Source organism: Micromonas pusilla, assembly GCF_000151265.4.
Source record: "Micromonas pusilla CCMP1545 genomic scaffold MICPUCscaffold_6, whole genome shotgun sequence".
Taxonomy (NCBI): domain Eukaryota; kingdom Viridiplantae; phylum Chlorophyta; class Mamiellophyceae; order Mamiellales; family Mamiellaceae; genus Micromonas; species Micromonas pusilla.
The window spans coordinates 153,404-169,927 of record NW_003315887.1 but is presented as its reverse complement, the minus strand read 5'-3'; the positions used below and the strand labels follow the sequence as shown (position 1 = coordinate 169,927).

Genomic DNA, 16,524 nt, shown 5'->3' with positions numbered 1-16,524 from the left:
GATGTGTCATGTCAGGTCGTGTCGGACTTCTGTTCGTCCTGTCCAGTCTCAGCACACACAGCAGGCTCGGAATCGGAGGTTGATTGTATTTCACACGCCGCGGACGGCGACGACGACCGCTCGCGCCGCGTCGTCGTCCTCTATCGCTCTACACTATTCGCGCGCGCCGGTTCACATCCCATCACATCGCGTCGCTTCACTTCCCAATCAGCGTCTTCACCGCGTCCGTGACGTCGTCGGCGTATTTGGTGAGATCCGCCCCGACGCTCCCCTCGTCGTCGCCGTACCGTTTAACCGCCGCGACGGCGACGGCGACGCCCATCAGCTCCAACACCCTCGGCGCGAACACGCCCAAAACGGGCCAAGACGCGACGTTACCGAGCAGCAACGCCGCGGCCACGCCCGCGGCCGGGAACGCGATCTCCTCCACCGGGTCGCTCACGCCCTCGTACCACTCCGTCGCCGAAGCCTTGACGTCGTCGACGTCCGGGACGGAGAGCTTGCCCGCGAGCGCCGTCACCGGCGCGACGACGTCGTCGACCGCGGGGAACTCGTCGCCGAGCTTCGCGACGAAGTCGCTCGCGTCGTCGCCGATGGTGGCGTCCTTCGTGACGAGGTAGCGCGACGCGAGGAGCGTCGCCGCGCACGCGCCGACGAACTGCGGGGTCGAGGGTCCATCGTTCAAAGCGACGTCGGGGCGGGGAGTCGAAAGGCGTCAGAAGCGGAGTTGAAAGGCGTCGAGGTGTGTCGGGATTGAAACCGAGAGAGGGACCCTGGGCGGAGAGATGCAGACGCCGGGAGATAAAGTCCTTAAGGATCGGCGTTCACCACGCGAACGCGGTCGTATGGGGACCAGTGCGAATCAGAACGCGCCTGCAGCGGCCCGGGGAGGAAAAAGCCGAGCACCGGGAGGTGCACCAACGCGTCGACGGCGACGACGCCGCCGACGTACGCCGCCTTCCCGGGGACGCCCTCGATGGAGGTCACCACGTCCTTCGCGTCGTTCAGCGCGCCCTCGTAGTCGCCGTCGGTGACCTTGGACTTGACGCCCGGGACGAGGAGCGCGGTCGCGGCGGCGCCGGCGACGGCGGCGACGACGACGTCGCCGACGAAGACGTCGACGGGGCCGGGCGCGGCTTTGGCTTTGGCTTTCTTCTTCGGCGCCGCGGGCTTGGGCGGCGGCGTCGTTTTCTTCGCCGGCGCCGGCGTTGGGGCGGCAGCCTTCGGCGCGGTCGCGGCGGGCGGCGGCGCGGGGGCGGCAGCCTTCGGCGCGCTCTTGGCCGCCTTGGCGGCGGCGGCGGCGGCGTCCTTCTCAGCCTTGGCCTTCTCCGCCGCGTCCGCCTTCGCCTTCGCGTCCGCGGCAGCCTTCGCCTTCGCCGCGTCCGCCGCGTCAGCCTTCGCCTTCGCGGCCGCGGCGGCGTCCGCCTTCGCGGCTTCCTTCTTCGCCTGGAGCGCGGCCGCGGCCTCCGCCTTGGCGGCGGCGGCGGCGGCTTTTCTGTCCGCGGGCGTCGCCGGCGCGACGGGCGCGGGCGGCGGCGGCGGCGGCGCCTCTTCGACCGGCGGCGGCGGCGCCGGCGCGGCGGCGGTCTTCGGCGCGGCCGGGTACGCCTTCGGCTTGGGCGCGTCGACGATCCCAGCCTTCTTCTTGATCTTCTTCACCGCGGCAGCCTCCCACGAGTCCACGGTGGCGCGGCACGTGCTGTTCGCGCACTTGGCGCGCTGCTCGTTAAACTTGGCCACCTGCTCCGCGATCGCGGCGTCGACGTCCGCGGCGGCGAGCTCCACGACGGGCGGCGCGGAGGACGCGATCGCGGGGAGGGCGATCGTCGCCGCCGCGAGCGTCGCGACGATCTTCGCGGGGACGGAGGACGCAGACGCGGCGGAGGACTCGTGGTCCGAGGACGACGACGACGACGCGGCGCGCGCGACGACGAATTTGACGCGCTTGGAGTTGGCACACTTGTTTTTCGCGGCGTTCGCGCGCGCGCCGCGGCGTAGCGCGGCGGAGGAGAGCGACGTCGTCGCGGCGGACGCGAGCGCGGCCATGGTGCGTGACGTGAGCGTTCGACGGACGGCGGTCGCGCGCGTGCGCGTGCTCGGCGGGAGGAGTGCGGCCGCGCGCGCCGGGGGAGACATCGGAACAATCCGGTGAAAAAACCAAAAACCAAAAAAAGGTGCGCGACCGACAGCTGGCGTCGGATCACTGGTGCCACCTGGGGAAATCTCAGACTGAAACGCGTACGAAACGCGAAGGCAGAATCCATCTCGCCCGAAGTGCCGGGGCGAATAACCGCGGCGACCGGCTCGGCCAATCGCGTCGCGCCGTTCGCGCCTCTTCGCGAAATTTTCCGAATCTGCTCTTCGCAACGCTCGAACGACGCGCGGCAGCTGGCATTCCCGCACACGCCGCCGCCCGTCTCCTTCGTCCTCACACGATGGCCTCCTCTCTCACGATGCGCTCCGCGCTCGCGACGCCGCTCAAGGCGTCCGTCCCCTCCCGCTCCTCCGTCAAGGCGAACGCCGGCCTCAAGGTGTTCGCGCGCATGACCAAGGACCGCGTCTCGCTGAAGAAGGACTCGAAGTGGCGGTCCGACATCGAGATCTACCCGGTGCGTCCTCCCTCCCCTCGACGCGCGCCTCCCTCGCATCGCGCTCTTCTCGCGCGATGCGCGCGATGAGCGCGTCCATCGGACGCGCCCGCCGTTCCGACGCGCCGCGGCGACGTCGCGCGTCGGCGCGCGCGGCGGCGACGCGCGCGCGAGATATTTCGACATGCCGATCGATCGGTCGATCGCTCCCCTCGCAGTCAGTCATCAGTTATCAGTCCTCTAGCTAGAGCGTCCTCCCTCCGCCGGCGCTAATCTTTTTCCTCGACCGACAGGAGTGGGGCGAGTTCCCGTCCGCGGAGCGCATCTCCCCCGTCGGCTCCCTCACGTACGACGAGTACAAGAACAACGTCTCCGCGGAGATCATCCACGGCCGCTTCGCCATGCTCGGAGTCACCGGCGCGTGGGCGCAGGAAAACCTCGTCGGCACGCCGTGGTTCATGGCGGGCGAGGAGTGCACGTTCGACGAGTGCAACCTCTCGTACCTCAACAACGAATTCACGCCGTCGTACGACGGCGCGCTGATCGGCATCATCGCGATCGAGGTCGCGCTCATGGGCTACGTCGAGGGCGCGAGGACGGGGCTCATCGAGAACCCCTTCGACGACGTCGTCGCGGGATCAGGCGCGTTCTAGTTACACTGGTCCCCTTACGACCGCGTCGGCGTGGTGAACGCCGTTCCTTAAGGACTTTTGCCGGCGTGTCTCTCCGCCCAGGGTCCCTCGCTTTCAATCCCCGTCCTCGACGCCTTTCAACTCCAACTGACGCCTTTCAACTCCACCCCGACGTTCGCTTTGTATGGAACGACCCTCAGTGTTCCCCGGCGGCCGGTTCGACCCGCTCAACTTTTCCGAAGGCAAGGAGGCCAACTTCTTCGGCGAGGATCTCGACACGCTCAAGATCAAGGAGCTGAAGCACTGCCGCCTCGCGATGCTCGCGTGGCTCGGGATCCTCGCGCAGTCGGTCTCCACGAACCCGGGCGGCGCGGGCCCGGACGCCGTCGGCCCCGTCGCGAACTGGTCCGCGCACGTCGCCGACGTCGTGCACTGCAACGTCGTCGACCGCTCCGGGTGCGTGTTCTGAGTCGGTCGACCGATCGATCGGTCGGTCGGATGGCCGGTAGGGTGAGTTTAGAACGATTGGATGGATGCGTGGACGGACGGACGGACGGGCGGACGGACGGATGGACGGACGGATGGAGGACGACGCGACGGAGAGGGACGTCGCCGCGCCGTCCGATCCGTTCCGTTCGGCGGAGGGACTAAGATATTATTTTCGCGGGGGTCGACGGCGGCGCGGGCCCGGCGGTTCCCGGGACCGCGCGCGAGCGTCGACGCGCGCCGAGTTTTTTTGTGCATAATCGCTAGCTAGCCGTGCGCGAATCGAAATCGAAATCGCGCGAGCGAATGGAACGTAGTAGAAGCGCGTTGTAAGAACACGCGCGAGTGATAAGGTAAAGTACGCGTACTCACGACGGCGCCTCCGCGCCGAGCCTTCCACTGTCTGGACCAGACAGGACGAAACGAACAGAAACAGTGATGAAAGTCCGTTCGCTTTTTTGAAGCACTCGTCGCCGGCTGATGAAAGGAAGCGCGCGCACACGTCGTCGCGCCGCGCACGATCGGCGACACTCGCGCGTCATGAGCCGGGGAAGCGGGTCCGGTTACGACCGCCACATCACGATCTTCTCGCCGGAAGGTCGTCTGTACCAAGTCGGTGCGTCGCGCGCGATCGCGAGCGTCGCGCCCCCGCGCCCCGCGTCGACGAGAACGCATCCCTCGTCCGTCGTCCAACCGCTCGCTGACCGCCCGTCCTCTCTCTTCTTCCATGATACAGAGTACGCGTTCAAGGCGATCAAGTCCGTGGGCGTGACCTCGATCGGCGTCCGAGGGAAGGACAGCGTGTGCGTCGTCACGCAGAAGAAGATTCCGGTGCGGCGCGCGCTCCCTCTCGCGCCTCTCCCCGCCCGCGATGTCATTCGCTCGCTCGCTCGTCTCTTCCGCGTCGACGCTCCCAGATCTGACGCCCTTCCCCGTCCGCGTTCGCGCCGCAGGATAAGCTCGTCGACCCGGCGGACGTGACGCACATGTTCAAAATCACGAAGGTCATCGGGATGTGCGCGACGGGGAAATCACGTGCGCGCCCGCGTCGTCCTCGCGCCCCGCCCGGTCCCCTCCCGCGCGGAAAACGACGTGATCGATCGTTCAGGCCCTCTCCCTCTCGTCAACCCTAAAAACATCCATCCTTACGCGCGCGTTCCGTTCCGTTCCGTTCGCCCGCCGCCGACGCTTCCCTCACCACCCCTGGGCCCTCGACCGCTCGACCGTCGTCCTCGCGCAGCGGACATACGGAACGTCGTTCAAAAAGCGCGGCACAAGGCTGCGGAGTTCCGCCACGAGTTTGGCTACGAGATCCCCGTGGACTTTCTCTCGACGCGAATGGCGGATGAGTTTCAAGTCTACACGCAACACGCGTACATGCGTCCGATGGCGGCGATGTGCATGTTCGTCGGCATCGACGAAGAGAAAGGGCCGTGCCTGTTCAAGAACGACCCGGCGGGGTACTGCGTCGGGTACAAGGCCACGAGCGCGGGCGTGAAGGAGCAGGAGGCGATTAACTTTTTGGAGAAGAAGGTGAAGGGTGAAAACGCCGGAAACGCGTTCGACGAGACGGAGACGATTCAGACTGCCATCTCGTGCCTGCAGAGCGTGCTGGGAGAGGATCTGAAGTCGAAAGAGCTCGAGGTTGGGATCGTGACGACGGAGAACAAGAACTTTCGGTTGTTGAGCTCGGACGTCATCGAGGAGCACCTCACCGCGATCTCGGAGAGGGACTAGACGCGGCGCGACGGAGCGAAGAGAGAGAAGAGAGAAGAGCCGCACACCACTGTACTGTATGATGTTCGAATCGATCAGTCCTACGTAGTGTTCGTTCGAACGTTCGCGAACGACGAGCGTCGACCCCTCCTTCATCGCGTCACAGGTCGTCCTCCTCGCCGTCGTCCGGGACGTGCAGCTTCTCGATCGCGCTCTTGATCAAGTTCACGTCCCCGCTCACGGGCTTCAGGTCCAACGCCGTGGAGAAGTTAACCATGGCCTCCTCGGGCAGGTTCAACTTTTTGTAAATCCGGCCCATGAGGAAAAACACGCTCGCCTCCCGAGGCGCCACCTCCTTCAAGCTCTCGAGCTCCTCGAGCGCGTCTTGGAACCGATCCTCGGACAGCAACACCGCCGCGCGCTCGTACTTCGCGAGCGGGTTCCGCCCGTCCAGCGCGATGGCGCGCTGGAGAAGCTCCAACGCGTCGCCGTTCCGACGCAACGCGTGCTGCGCCATGCCGAGGTAACAAAACAACACGCTGCTCCGCGAGTTGATGGACAACGCGTGCCGGAAGTGGTACTCCGAGAGCTCATACTTTTCCTGGCGGTAGTACACCGTGCCCAGTCCGTACCACGCACTGTAATGCCGCGAGTCGAGGCGCAGCGCGGCGCGGTAGCACGCCGTCGCCTTTTCGAAATCCTCATTGGCGAAATACTCGTGCCCGCAGAGCGTGTGCGCGTACGTGCACCCCGGGTCCAGCTGCAGCGCGCGCTGAAAATACCTCAACGCCGTCTCGTGCTCCTTCTGCAGCGAGAAGCAGTTCCCGAGGACGCACCACGTGTGCGGCGAGAGCCGGTCGAGGCCGACGACCACCTGCGAGAGGTGCGACAGCTCCACCTCTCTCTTCAAATGCCACAGAACCGTGCTGTACACCTCCATGCCCTCGAGTCTGCGCGGGTCCACCGCGCGCGCCCACTCGAACGCGTGCCTCGCGGACGGGTAGTCCACCATCTCCGCGTGCGCTCTCCCGACGAGGCACAGGACGTGCCCGGTCGCGTACTGCGCGGGAGGGAGTTTCTCCAGAGACGCGATCGCGTCCGAGCAGCGAAACATGGCGAACTGCCGCGACGCGTCCGCGAGAGGTTTCAGAAGCGTCAACGCCGCCGCCGCGCCCTCGGCGAACCGCCCCCCGGGCCCCCGCGCCGCGGACGACGCGCGGTCGCCGGCGGCGGCGCGATGGTAATGCGCCGCGGCGTATTGCGCGGTCGCCGCGGGACCCCCCTCCGAGTGCGAGTGCGAGACCGACGCGGACGCGGGAGCGTCGAGACCGTCGAGGGATCGGCGGCCGCCGGCGGCGGCGCCGGCGCGGCCGCGGCCGCGGCCCCCGCGTCGCGGCGGCGTCGAGCCCGGATCGCTCGCGGGGGTGTTGAACCCACCCGACGATCCGGGGGTGCTCGCCGCCGCGAGCCGGCTGCTCCGTCGCACGCCCGCGCCCGCGCCTGTCCCGGCGCCTGTCCCCGCGCCGGTCCCCGCGCCCCCGCCCGCGCCCCCGCCGACGCTCCCGGGTTCGCTGAACAGACGCCCGCTCACTTTCCGCAATTTCCCTTCGTCGATGAACTTTCTCCGGTCGATGCCTCTCCCGCCGCCGCCGTACGCCGCCGTCCCCGCGGTGCTCTCCGCGCCGCCGGTCATCGCCATCGCGGCGTCGTCGTCGTCGACTGTCGCGCTGTCGCCGATAACGCCGACGCCGCCGCCGTTACCGCCGCGCGCGCCGATCGGATTATTCGGCTTGGGCGGCGGCGGCGGCTGCGACGCCGGGTCCATCGGGGACGGCGTGTCGTACGCGCCTCCCCCCGCCCCCGCCCCCGCGCCCGCGCTCGGCGGCGGCGGCGGCATCATCCCGCGCGTGCTGTCCGGCGCGGGCGTGTCCACGTCCCTCGTCGACTCGCCGGCACTCGTGAACCGCGGCGGCGGCGGCGGCCGCGTCGTCGCCGCGGGCGTCTGCTCCGCATCCGCGGCGACCTCCGGCCCCCCCCCGCCGCCGCCGCCGCCGTCGACAATCTCCACCAGCCCTCCGAGGTCCGACAGCGGGGGATATAAACGCCCCGGGTTCGCGCGTTTCATCGCGCTCTCCGCCTCGCTCTCCGCGCCGAGCGCGCAGAGCTCCTCGTGTGAGCTCCACGCGAACGGATCGATCGCGAGCGCCGCCGCGAAGTGCGCCGCCGCCCAACGAGTCCGCCCCGAGTCCTTACACAGCACGCCGAGGAGATGGTGCCCGCACGCGCCGTTGGGGACGCGCATCGCCGCGACCGCCTGCGCGGGGGACATCGTTCGCGTGTCCGCGAACCGGTCGTCGCCGGACAGTGCGGCCTCCGCCTCCGACGGCTTGTCGAGCTTGACGCAGCACAACGCGAGGAGGTAGCGGCTCTGATGAGGGCCGAGAAATTCCGTACGAAGCGACGAACGTCGGGGCGGAGTCGAAAGGCGTCAGAAGCGGAGTTGAAAGGCGTCGATGTCGGGGATCGAAAGCAGCGAGGGACCCTGGGCGGAGAGATGCAGACGCACGCCGGGAAGTAAAGTCCTTGAGGAACGGCGTTCACCACGCCAACGCGGTCGTATGGGGACCAGTGTGAGATGGGACGCGCCTGATCGGACGACGCGTCCTTTAGGAGGGGATACGCGCGGAACGCCTGGTCGTCGCGGTAGTAGCACGTCGCGAGCAGATGCGCGTTCGTCTGCGGAGGGAGGGGAGGGAGGGTGGGGGGGGTTAGGGTTTGAGATTAGGTTTAGGGTACGCGCGGCGGAGGAGGAGGAGGAGAGGGTTTAGGGGACGAGGACGCGGTTCGATCGCGGCGTCCGAGGATCCGCGTCGGAGCCTCGCGAGGAGGTGCCTAGGACGCGCCTCGGTCGGGCACGCGGCGTAGAGACGCTCGCCGAGGAATATCGCGTCGGCGAGCATGTAGTTGTTCAGCGCCTCGTGCACGCACTCCGCGAGGAACGCCTCGAGATGCTTGTCCTCCGCGGGGTCCCCCGCGGGCGCGGCGAGCTCCGTCATCGCTCGCCTCGCTCGACGACGACGACGACGACGACGACGACGCCCCGACGGATCTCCGCGCGCGGTTCGGCGTCGCGCGGGCGACTCGTCGCGCGCGCGCGCGCGGCGTCGTTCCCGAACGCGCTCGCCTTCGGTGCGCGCGCGTCTCCCGCGCTCGTCGACCTCCGCGCGTCGCCGCGTCGCGTCGGCCTCGGCGCGCGAGTTCAAATAATGGCGACCGCGGCTGACGCCGGCTCGTCGTCGCGCGAGAGCTCGTGGTTTCGAAGAGAAGGCTCGCCGGCGTCCATCGCGGCGTCGTCGTCAGTCTTCTTCCGCGCGCTGCAGCCCGCGCCAACGCCGCGCGCCATGCCCCCCAAACGCGCCGCCCGCCGCGCCGCCGCGCCGTCGCCGCCGCCGCCGCCGCCGCGCCGTCGTCGTCGTCATCGCGGCGACGACGGCGGCGGCGGCGGCGTTTTCGGCGGCTTCTTCACCAGGCACCGAAACGTGTTCCTCTACGTTCCCAACCTGATCGGCTACGCGCGCGTCGCGCTGACGATCGCGTCGCTCCTCACCGCCTTCTCGCGCGTCGAGTTCTCGCTCGCGGCGTACTTTCTGTCCTTCGTGTGCGACGAGCTCGACGGGCGGTTCGCGCGGATGTTCGATCAGTGCAGCGAGTACGGCGCGACGCTGGACATGGTGACCGATCGTCTGAGGTGCGTTCTACACACTGGTCCCCATACGACCGCGTTCGCGTGGTGAACGCCGATCCTTAAGGACTTTTGCCGTCGTCTCTCTGCGCCCACCCCTCGCTTTCAATCCCCGCCCTCGGCGCCTTTCAACTCCACCTGACGCCTATGAACTCCACCCCGACGTTCGCTCGTATGGAACGACCCTGAGCACGACGGGGCTGCTCATGGTCGTCGCCGCGGAGGTCCCGACGCTCTTTTACCCGTGCGTCGGTCTCGTGATGCTGGACATCGCGTCGCATTGGGTGCACGTCCACGCGTCGTCGTTGAGGCCGGGGGGGAAGAAGTCGCACAAAGACGTCGCGGACTCGCGGTATTTCCTGCTGAGGTTGTATTACAGCAACCGCGCGTTCATGGGCGTGTGTTGCGTGTCGTGCGAGGTTTTGTATCTCGCGATTCACGCGGCGACGGCGGCGCCGGGCGGCGTCGGGGGCGTTCTCGGTATCCCGAAATCGATCCTCCCGATCGTGGGGAAATCGGTATCCATAAACCTACCGAGCATGCCGTCGTGGATGGGAATGGGATCGGTCGGCGGCGCGTGGCCGAGGACGTTGAGCCTGGGCGCGTTCGACACCGTCGCGAAACAGCTGTGCGTCGCGGCGCTTCCCGGATTCGCGATGAAACAATTCGCGAACTGGTGCCAGCTCATGGGGAGCTCCCGCGCGCTCGCGGCGTACGAGTTCGAGAGAGAGGAGGAGGAGAAGGCGGGGGGCGCGGAGGGTGAGGACGAGGCGGTCGCCGCGGGGGGGAAGAAGCGGCGGTGATGACGAGCGCGCGACGTAGGCTGGCGGGCGCATGAAACGCCGTTCATTTTTTCCTCTCCTCCTTCTGTTCACGCGCGTTCGAGTGTCAAACACAAATTATGATGCCGCCATCGCCAGTGCGAATCCGCGCGCCTGGCGATCCGCACGCGCGCGGGCGAAGAAAGGCGCGCTCCCGCCGCGTCGCGCGATCTCCGTCCTCCCCGTCGCCGCCGTCCGCGATGGAGTTCGAGATCACGACGACGAAGACGCGCGACGCCGGGGGCCTCGTTCCCGGCCGCCCGGGGGCGGCACCGCCGATCGTCGTCGCGCCGTCGTCCACCGCGGCGGGTCGTAGCGTCCCGGGCGGATCCTCCTCCGCGCCGTTCGGCACGGACGGCGGCGACCTCGCGACGGCGACCGCGCCGAAGATGGCGGTCGCCGCGACGCCGGAGACGATCGCGCGGAGCGTCTACGTCGACGGCGTGTCGCCGTCCGTGACGGACGACACGCTCAGAGAATTCCTGCAGTGCTGCGGCGCGCTGTCGTCGCTCACGCCGACGGGGGGCGGCGCAGCGATGGCGACGGCGGTGGGCGACGCGGTGTCGCGGCAGTACGTCGCCGTGTACGAGGACGCCGCCGCGGCGAAGAGCGCGCTCGTCCTGAACAACATGACGCTCGTGGACCGCGTCATCTCTGTCTCGACCACCCCCGGCGGCGCGCGGACCGCCCCCGGAGGCGCGTCCTACCAGCCGTCCCGCGAGCAGCTTCTGCAAGCGCAGCAGGTGGCGATGGCGCAGCAGGCGGTCATGGAGGACCCGATCGCGCTCCTCAAGCAAGCCGCGGCGAAGCTCCCGGAGTGGCTCCCGAAGGGCTTCAAGCGATGCGCGTTGTTCGTTCCCATTCCGCACATGATCGCGTGCGCGCGAGCCGCGGCGGAGGCGCACGTCGAATACCGCGAGGAGCGCGAGAAGCAGGGCGGCGCGGAGGACACGAGCGACGTCGCGCGGACGGTGTACGCTGGGAACGTGAACAGCAGCATCACGGAAGACATGCTCGCGGATTTTTTCAGCGTCGCGGGCGTGGTCACGTACGTTAAGTTCGCCGGGAGCGATTTCAATCCGTCCAGGTTTGGATTCGTGGAGTTCACGGATAAAGCGTCCGCGGAGGCGGCGAAGGCGCTCAGCGGAACGATGCTCGCGGAGATGACGTTGAAGGTGAAACACTCGAACAACCCGATCATCAAAGATAAGCTGAAGAACGTGTGGGGCACCGCGGGCGCGGACCGCAGACGCGAGCGGAAGCGAACGAAGAGGGCGCGCGAGAAGAGACGCCGGGCGCGGGATCCGTCGCCGAGCTCCTCCAGTTCTTCCTTCAGCTCGAGCGACTCGTCGTCGTCGTCGTCGTCCACGGGGAGCGAGACGCGAAGGCGGAGGAAGAAACGGAAGGAAGAGCGCGACGCGAAGAGAAACTCCGCGAGGAAGGAGGCGAAGAGGGAGAAGGTTGAGGGGCCCGGCGAGGAGGACGCGGGCGGCGGCGGCGGCGGCGCGGGGAAGGACGAGAAGGAGGGGCGCGGCGAAATAGAGGGAAAGGAAAAAGACCTCGACGCGAACAAGCGGACGGACGGGGACGGCGACGAAAAGAAGTCCTCATCCCGGAAGAGGAAGGACCGGAAAGACCGGAACAGTCACCGGAGGGACCGGAAAGAAGACCGGAACGATCGGAAGGATCGGAAAAAAGACCGGCGGGACGAGAAGAGAGGCGAGAAGGATGAGAAGGACGACGACGGTAAAGATACGCGAAGGAAGTCGTCTCGCGGGTCTTCGCGCGGGGAAAGGGCGGAGGAGAAAAAGAAAGCAGAGGACGGCGGCGGCGGCGGCGGGGATGAATAAGTTATGTAGACGACTCGTGTCGCGACGACGATCGACCGACGCGTCAGAAGACGTAACGTAACACACTCTTCACGGTACAACGCGCGCGCGGCTACAGGGTATCATATTTCGTCTCTCACCGCCGCCGCTGCGACGGGCTGGGCGGCATCGCGAGAAACGGATTCGTTTCGCCCCCCCCCCCAGCGCCACCGCCGCCGCCTCCGCCCCGCCCTCGCTGCGCGGACATCGGCCCCGAGCTCCTCGGCGGCGGCGACGAAAGCGGGTCCACGGCCGCGAAAGGATCGGAGGAGGACCCGATCCCCGCGCCGCCCGCGCCGACGCCGCCGGCGTCGCGCGCGAACAGAGGGTTCACGACGCTCGAATGCCCCGGCGGCGACGCCATCGGCGGCAGTCCTCCGTACCCGCTTCCCGGCGGCGTCGACACGCCGGGCGACGGCGCGACGTAGGACTCCCCGAACGGGTTCGTGCTGCTCGCGGCGGCGGTGGATCGCGTCGGCGCGGGCGACGCCGCGAACGGGTCCGACACCGCGTTGTGATCTGAGGGTCGTTCCATACAAAAATAGTTCATCGGTCAGTTGAAAGATGACGCGATCAAGTGTTGAAACCGAGCTATGGGTGAAAAACGTTTGTATAGAACGCACCCGACGGCATCGGCCCGAGGAGATCGTCGAGGGTCACCTCGCCCGCCGCCGCCGGCATCGCCGCGGGGATGGGCTCGAGGCGATACCCCGGGTGCGCGGGGAGCGTCTGCTCCGGGACGGACGTCGGGCCCATGCGCCCGTGGTTCGGGACGACCTCTGGTCGGACGTCGAACGGGTCGACGACCGCCGCGGACCTCTCGGCGGAGAGGTCGACGAGATCCGCGGGCGCGGCGCCGCCGCCACCGCCGCCGCCGACGGCGCCGCGCCCGACGCCCGCGGCGGCGCGCGCGGCCGTCCGCGCCGTCTCCGCGTCCGGCGGCGCCGCCGCACTCCCGTCCGCGGTCCCTATCGCGCCCAGCGACGCCAACAGCGCGGCTTTCGCGTCCGGGTCCGCTCTCGAGATCTCCACTAAAATGTCGTACCGTTCCAGCGCGGCGCCGATGTCGTCGTTCAGCGACAACGCGGACATCAGCAACCCCTCGTCGCTCACGCTCTGCACCAGCGACACGACCCGCGGCCGCATCGCGCGGCACTGCGCGCTGAGCTCCGCGATCTCGTCCGCGTTAACGAGCTGCGACAGCGGCGGGTACGACCGGTACGGGTCGATCCCCGCGATCATGTCCCGGAGGACGCCGACGGAATTCGCCGCGACGGCGATGTCGTCCCTGAGCTTGGCGACCGCCTCGGGCGAGGACGAGTCCACGGGCTCGGCGTCCGCGGGCGGCGGCTGCTCCTCCCTCGCGCTCGCGGCCAACGCCGCGGCCATGTCGTCGTCGTAGTGCACCGGGTTCGCCCCTCTCGAGTCGTACGTCGGATACATCTGCGTCCCGCGGCCGTAATACGACCGGGGTCCCTCGTCGAACGATCGAGGGCGGCCGCGGTCGGGGTCCGGGCCGTCCAGATGCTCGTACCCGCGCCGCGGCCGCCGCGGCGACGGCTCGAGCGGCCGCCCGATCGCGACGGAGCCGGGGCCGTACGGACTGAAATCGCTCGTGTCGTGCTGGTTCTCGTGCGCCCTTCTCCCGCGCTCTCTTCTCTCAGCCTCGTCCGCCTCCACCTCCGCCTCCACCTCCCGCAGCGCCTCTCGAATCGCCGCGGCGTCCGCGGGGTCGAGCCCCGCCATGACGTCATCCGCGGATCGCGGCGCTAACCGCATCGGCGGCATCGCATCGACGTTCACGCCGGGGAACATCACGCCGCGCATGCGGAGCGATTCGTACGTCGCTCGGTACTGAGGGCCGTTCCATACGAGCGAACGTCGGGGTGGAGTTCATAGGCGTCAGGTGGAGTTGAAAGGCGTCGAGGCGTGTCGGGATTGAAAGCGAGGGACCCTGGGCGGAGAGATGCGCCGGGAAAAGTCCTTAAGGATCGGCGTCCACCACGCCGACGCGGTCGTATGGGGACCAGTGTGAGATAGAACGCGCCTGATGAATCGGGAGCTGCGTCGCCCACTCCTCGACGAGCTCCAAGATCTTCGTCCGCACCTCCGGCTGTAACTTCCCGCCGAGGACTAAACGCATCATCTCACCCAGGACGTCCTTCGCGATGACCATGTGATGAAACCGCGCGCCGCAGTTCTTCATGCACGTCTCCAGCGTCGTGAACGCGAACGACTGCGCGTTGGGTCGGTGTCGCTTTTGTATCTTCAACTTGAGCGCCTTCACCGCGTCTTTGCCGTACGTCGGGAACTCCGCGTTGACGAGGTCGCACAGGTCGACGCACACGCCCCAGTCCGGCTCGGGAAGGTGATCGTACGTCGCCTGAGGTGGGTCGGGGAGAAGCGAGCGCGACGAGGTGATGATGGGAATTAGTTACACGTGTCGGAAAGCGCGCAATCGTCGACGTCACGCTGTAGTCGGTTTCTGCGCGCGGGCTCGCGCGCCGCCGAGCCGGCGGCCGCGGCGCGCGCGCGGCGCGAGGCGCGCGGCGTCGCGGCGTCGCGACGGCATCGCGAGGCGAACGCCCGCGCGCGTCGACGCGCGGGATGCCGCCGACGCCGCGGACGCGTCAGATCGCGTCGCCCGGACGGATGGGAATAATCTCATCGTCGTCGGTCGACGCGCGGCCGCGAGGAGGGAGCGAGCGCGAGGGATCGGACGCGACGCGCGCGCACCTTATCCACGAGCTGATACGCCGGGTTCTTGACCTTATCCCTCGGAGCCATGCTCGCGGTCGGCGCGCGCGAGGCGAGCGCGGCGCGGCGGTGGCGGTTGTGGCGTCCGAGCCCCGTCGTGCGTGCCGCGGCGACGTCGCGCGGGCGACTTTGGACGTCGGTCGAACAGCAGAACGTCAACTCGCGAGCGTCGCGTCGCGTCGCGTCGTTTCGTCTGTCCCGAGGTTTCCCCGAGCCACGACGCGACCACCCCGACCCCCGCACCCCCCCGCGCGCCTCCCGTCACTCCCCTCCTCGCGTCGTCATGCAGACGCGATCGAAGAAGCGAAACGACGCGCTCGCGTCGACCCCCCCGCCCTCCGACGCGCCGCCGTCGCTCCCGCTCGACGGCGTCGTCGCGTGCGGCGTGCTGTCGGGCGTCGCCTCGGGCGCGTTCTCCTCGCACTGGTCCCCACGCGACCGCGTTCGCCAAACGTGAACGCCGTTCCTTAAGGACTTCGCCCGGCGTTCCTCTCCGCCCATCCCTCGCGTTCAATCCCCGCCCTCGGCGCCTTTCAACTCCACCCCTGACGCCTTCGAGCCGCACCCCGACGTTCGCTCGCGTGGAACGAACGGCCCTCACCGCAGTCGTCGACCGCGCGTCTCTCGTCGCGTCCAGCAGAGCCTTCGCGGAGGCGTCGCGCGGCGTCGCGTCCTTGCCGCCGTCGTTCGAGTTCTCGTCCATGCGCGCGCTCGGTCACGCGCGCATGGCAGAGCGGCACAGCGACATCGAGTGGCGCCTCGACGCGCTCATGCGAACGCTGGAGCGCGTCGAGGCGGGCGTCTCCAAGGCGCGCGCGCGAGCGTACGTCGACCGCGTCGACCCTCAGGTGCGTGCTGTGTTAACAAACGTTTTTCACCCGTAGCTCGGTTTCAACACTTGATCGCGTCTCCTTTCAACTGACCGATATGATATGAATGGCACTCCCGCAGTTTCACCGCGGCGCGTTCTTCTGCCACTACGCCGCCGTCGCTGGCAACCTGAAGCTCCTCCGATGGCTGCGAGAGCTCGAGTACGAGTTCGGACCGCTCGTCACCAGGGGCGCCGCGATGGGCGGGCATCTGGACGTCCTGAAGTGGGCGGTGGAGCACGGCGCGGAGTGGGGCCCGTGGGTGTTTTCCGCCGCTCGGCTCCTCGGGTGCGTTCTATACAAAAGTTTTTCACCCATAGCTCGGTTTCAACACTTGATCGCGTCTGATCGATGAAAAAAATTTTTATGGAACGACCTTCAGTCGCGACGACGTGCTCGAATACGCCGTCGCGAACCGCTGCCCGGGGTGGGAACAAGAAATACGCGCGAGACCGCGGCGACGAGGGGGGACGCTTTCTCCGAGCTAGGGTCCCTCGTGTATCGATTCAACTCTACGCGCCCCCGAGACCACCCGGCGCCTTCTCCGCGGGCGACGCCCCCTTCCCCGCCGCCGCCGCCGTCGTCGTCGTCGTCGTCGTCTCCGCGCCGCCGACCCCGAACACGACGTCGTCGTCGTCCATCCGCGCGCGTCTCAGCACCTCCTTCTGCCTCTCGGTCAAAAACTTCCCCTTCCGCAGCGCGTCCAAAGCGCTCAGCGCCGCCTCCTGCCCCGCCGTGAGCGCCTGCCCGCGGTCCCGCGCCCTCGCGGCGCGTTCCAACGCGTTCCTCGGCGTCGGCGGCGCGGGGACGANGATGACGACGACGACGGCGGCGGTGGCGGGGAAGGGGGCGTCGCCCGCGGAGAAGGCGCCGGGTGGTCTCGGGGGCGCGTAGAGTTGAATCGATACACGAGGGACCCTAGCTCGGAGAAAGCGTCCCCTCTCGTCGCAGCGGTCTCGCGCGTATTTCTTGTTCCCACCCCGGGCAGCGGTTCGCGACGGCGTATTCGAGCACGTCGTCGCGACTGAAGGTCGTTCCATAAAAA

General features: G+C 68.2%; 9 protein-coding genes across 9 annotated transcripts; 7 read left to right on the top strand and 2 right to left on the bottom strand.

Moving 5' to 3' along the window:
- Position 1: 1 nt before the first annotated feature.
- MICPUCDRAFT_69390 (uncharacterized protein) lies at positions 2-1,998 on the top strand (the record flags this gene model as incomplete). Its single annotated transcript, XM_003059348.1, has 2 exons — positions 2-658; positions 874-1,998. The coding sequence occupies 2 exons, from the start codon at positions 2-4 to the stop codon at positions 1,996-1,998; spliced, it is 1,782 nt and encodes a 593-aa protein (XP_003059394.1).
- Positions 1,999-2,402: 404 nt separating this feature from the next.
- LHCP3 (prasinophyte specific chlorophyll a/b-binding protein, chloroplast precursor) lies at positions 2,403-4,060 on the top strand. Its single transcript, XM_003059347.1, has 3 exons — positions 2,403-2,609; positions 2,882-3,230; positions 3,421-4,060. The coding sequence occupies exons 1-3, from the start codon at positions 2,436-2,438 to the stop codon at positions 3,687-3,689; spliced, it is 792 nt and encodes a 263-aa protein (XP_003059393.1). The 5' UTR covers positions 2,403-2,435; the 3' UTR covers positions 3,690-4,060.
- Positions 4,061-4,215: 155 nt separating this feature from the next.
- Positions 4,216-5,529, top strand: MICPUCDRAFT_49613 (uncharacterized protein). The gene is made up of 4 exons (XM_003059346.1): positions 4,216-4,322; positions 4,443-4,537; positions 4,660-4,741; positions 4,947-5,529. The coding sequence occupies exons 1-4, from the start codon at positions 4,247-4,249 to the stop codon at positions 5,441-5,443; spliced, it is 750 nt and encodes a 249-aa protein (XP_003059392.1). The 5' UTR covers positions 4,216-4,246; the 3' UTR covers positions 5,444-5,529.
- A 53-nt stretch (positions 5,530-5,582) lies between these two features.
- On the bottom strand, positions 5,583-8,170 carry MICPUCDRAFT_18029 (uncharacterized protein; the record flags this gene model as incomplete). The annotated part of the gene is made up of 3 exons (XM_003059048.1): positions 5,583-7,059; positions 7,237-7,848; positions 8,082-8,170. Coding segments are annotated over 3 exons (2,178 nt in total), but the record flags the coding sequence as incomplete, so codon positions are not given.
- A 785-nt stretch (positions 8,171-8,955) lies between these two features.
- On the top strand, positions 8,956-9,874 carry MICPUCDRAFT_11360 (uncharacterized protein; the record flags this gene model as incomplete). The annotated part of the gene is made up of 3 exons (XM_003059345.1): positions 8,956-9,170; positions 9,355-9,588; positions 9,760-9,874. Coding segments are annotated over 3 exons (564 nt in total), but the record flags the coding sequence as incomplete, so codon positions are not given.
- Positions 9,875-10,065: 191 nt separating this feature from the next.
- On the top strand, positions 10,066-11,910 carry MICPUCDRAFT_69381 (uncharacterized protein; the record flags this gene model as incomplete). The annotated part of the gene is made up of 1 exon (XM_003059344.1): positions 10,066-11,910. The coding sequence occupies one exon, from the start codon at positions 10,066-10,068 to the stop codon at positions 11,833-11,835; it is 1,770 nt and encodes a 589-aa protein (XP_003059390.1). The 3' UTR covers positions 11,836-11,910.
- Positions 11,889-13,255, top strand: MICPUCDRAFT_69378 (uncharacterized protein; the record flags this gene model as incomplete). Its single annotated transcript, XM_003059343.1, has 3 exons — positions 11,889-12,372; positions 12,477-12,704; positions 12,751-13,255. Exons 1-3 carry the CDS (start codon positions 12,197-12,199, stop codon positions 13,253-13,255), a joined length of 909 nt encoding a protein of 302 aa, XP_003059389.1. The 5' UTR covers positions 11,889-12,196.
- Positions 13,256-13,537: 282 nt separating this feature from the next.
- MICPUCDRAFT_58577 (uncharacterized protein) lies at positions 13,538-14,640 on the bottom strand (the record flags this gene model as incomplete). Its single annotated transcript, XM_003059047.1, has 2 exons — positions 13,538-14,236; positions 14,590-14,640. 2 exons carry the CDS (start codon positions 14,638-14,640, stop codon positions 13,838-13,840), a joined length of 450 nt encoding a protein of 149 aa, XP_003059093.1. The 3' UTR covers positions 13,538-13,837.
- A 671-nt stretch (positions 14,641-15,311) lies between these two features.
- On the top strand, positions 15,312-15,834 carry MICPUCDRAFT_58576 (uncharacterized protein; the record flags this gene model as incomplete). Its single annotated transcript, XM_003059342.1, has 2 exons — positions 15,312-15,458; positions 15,562-15,834. 2 exons carry the CDS (start codon positions 15,312-15,314, stop codon positions 15,832-15,834), a joined length of 420 nt encoding a protein of 139 aa, XP_003059388.1.
- Between the last annotated feature and the right edge of the window lie 690 nt (positions 15,835-16,524).

Coding starts and splice junctions, on each gene's coding strand:
- LHCP3 (XM_003059347.1), top strand. CDS start 2,436: ATGGCCTCCTCTCTCACGATGCGCTCCGCGCTCGCGACGCCGCTCAAG. Junction 2,610..2,881: donor CCGACATCGAGATCTACCCG/GTGCGTCCTCCC, acceptor CTCGACCGACAG/GAGTGGGGCGAGTTCCCGTC. Junction 3,231..3,420: donor CGACGTCGTCGCGGGATCAG/GCGCGTTCTAGT, acceptor AACGACCCTCAG/TGTTCCCCGGCGGCCGGTTC.
- MICPUCDRAFT_49613 (XM_003059346.1), top strand. CDS start 4,247: ATGAGCCGGGGAAGCGGGTCCGGTTACGACCGCCACATCACGATCTTC. Junction 4,538..4,659: donor TCACGCAGAAGAAGATTCCG/GTGCGGCGCGCG, acceptor TTCGCGCCGCAG/GATAAGCTCGTCGACCCGGC. Junction 4,742..4,946: donor GTGCGCGACGGGGAAATCAC/GTGCGCGCCCGC, acceptor GTCCTCGCGCAG/CGGACATACGGAACGTCGTT.